At 31.5% G+C, this 2,078-nt stretch overlaps 1 protein-coding gene across 1 annotated transcript in view; it reads left to right on the forward strand.

Annotated features, from left to right (window-relative positions):
• Nucleotides 1-2,078, forward strand: part of rab10 (RAB10, member RAS oncogene family) — a 26,122-nt gene that overhangs the window by 10,280 nt on the left and 13,764 nt on the right. The window contains exon 2 of the mRNA XM_016489442.1: nt 412-472. Within this exon, the coding sequence (XP_016344928.1) occupies nt 412-472 (61 nt within the window). The remainder of the gene's footprint in view (nt 1-411; nt 473-2,078) is intronic.

Here is a 2,078-nt window from a genome sequence, read left to right on the forward strand (position 1 = left end):
TCCATCGCGATGTTTCACTTCACTCCAATGCCAATTTTGTTGACATCGTCCAACCCTATTATCAGTAGTACAGCAATAATGGCAAATAACAATCTGCTTGAAAAGTAATGTAGCCTTTGGGATATGTGGAGAAGCTCTGGACCTTCTGACTTGACTTTCAGCATCAACGTCCTGGTGAAAAAGCCTCCTAAAAAGTGCCTCAGGAAGAGAGTACTATCAAATTCAGATCTGACTCCATTCTAGTATTACAATCCTAAGTGGATCCAATCAATTTCCAATTAACAAAATTCCTGTCATGCAACATTTTTCTCATTGAATATTGTGTTTCACTCACAGAAGTAAAATAGGTTGTGAATGCGGTTTCTTTTAAGTGTCTTAGTTCAACTTCTGGCTTTTGTTGTGTCTTTTTAGGAATCGATTTTAAGATCAAAACAGTTGAATTGCAAGGAAAGAAGATAAAGCTACAGATATGGTAAGTACCATTACGTTACAACCATGCTTTAAGTGTGTAAAAACAATTTAAAATTAAATATGATTTATATAAAAATTTAATTATATTTAAATGTGTTAAAAAAAAAATGACATGACTAACACAGGTTTCATGTTCTTATGTTCTATAACTGTAAAAAAAGTAAACTGCAGTGTTTTACTGTAGCATCACATAAAAGATTAAAAATGTCATTTTAACACAGTAAACAAACCAACCAAAAAACTATTTAAATACCACCATGAAAAAGCCTCCTAATACTAGAATGGAGTCAGATCTGAATTTGATAGTACTCTCTTCCTGAGAGTACTATCAAATTCAGATCTCATTGAATATTGTGTTTCACTCACAGAAGTAAAAGAGGTTGTGAATGCGGTTTCTTTTAAGTGTCTTAGTTCAACTTCTGGCTTTTGTTGTGTCTTTTTAGGAATCGATTTTAAGATCAAAACAGTTGAATTATTATGCAGGAAACAAATTTATATGCAGGAAACAAAATTAACACCTGTCAAGCGTCAAATTTAGGCTTTAGTCAGAAAAAAACTTTGCTCAACTTGGTAATAAAATTACATTAGTCTTGACATTTTTTGAACTATTGAAATCATTCAGTTATTGCAAGCTGTTGTGATATGCATATTGCGATTTGTACTTTTGCGATATTTAGCTAATTTCTATATATTATGTAGCCCTTGTTTATATGCAGGAAACAAAATTAACACCTGTCAAACGTCAAATTTAGGCTTTAGTCAGAAAATTATTAATTTCTTAAAAGTTATTGACTTAGCCTAAGCGTTACCATCCAAACGACTCATGCTAAATGACAAAAAGCTAGCATGCAATTCAGACACTGATCTACCAGAACAATGTGTTTCCTCCAGTGTTAATTTTGACAGCAAATTTTGATTTAGTTTTAGTCATAGTCTTGTGACTAAAATGCCATTTAGTTTTAGTCATATTTTAGTCTTCTGAATTGTTTTTAGTTTTAGTCGACTAAATATCATAAGATTTAAAATCTTATGATAAAATCTACAGTAAATTTAGTCTGCTAAATCTTATGGGTGTAGTTACAGTGCATTTATTAAGCATTTCTCTAAAATGTCCAAACTCATTATATAGGTTTGATATTAAGGTTATATCATGATAGACACCGATTTAACTGCGGTGACACACAACATGCCTTTATGTTAAAATTAAATAAAACCACTTCTCATAAAGAACAAGAACATGGTCTTCTTTTTAATGAAATACCAATGGTTATATAGGCTAATTATGCATTCTTTATAGCAACTTGTTTACCATATTCTTCATTCTTTCAAGCAGACATATTTATTTCTATAAATAAATTTAGATTAATCTTTAGGGCTACTAAAGTTTTTCAGTCAAGAGCAGTGAGTGATTTTCTGTCTTTCTGTTGTTGCTTGATTAACATCAATGACTCTCTTGCGTCGTCAGATTTATCTATATGTCTGCTCTTCTCTTACGCGCACATATTGACATTTTTGAACGTTTTATGCGACGTGAAGCTAGGGCTGGACGATATGGCCAAAATTTATATCACAATATATTTCTTAATTTCGGTCGATACGATATAATT

The sequence above is a fragment of the Sinocyclocheilus anshuiensis genome, unplaced genomic scaffold, assembly GCF_001515605.1.
Source record: "Sinocyclocheilus anshuiensis isolate Anshui unplaced genomic scaffold, SAMN03320099.WGS_v1.1 scaffold2275, whole genome shotgun sequence".
Taxonomy (NCBI): Eukaryota; Metazoa; Chordata; class Actinopteri; order Cypriniformes; family Cyprinidae; genus Sinocyclocheilus; species Sinocyclocheilus anshuiensis.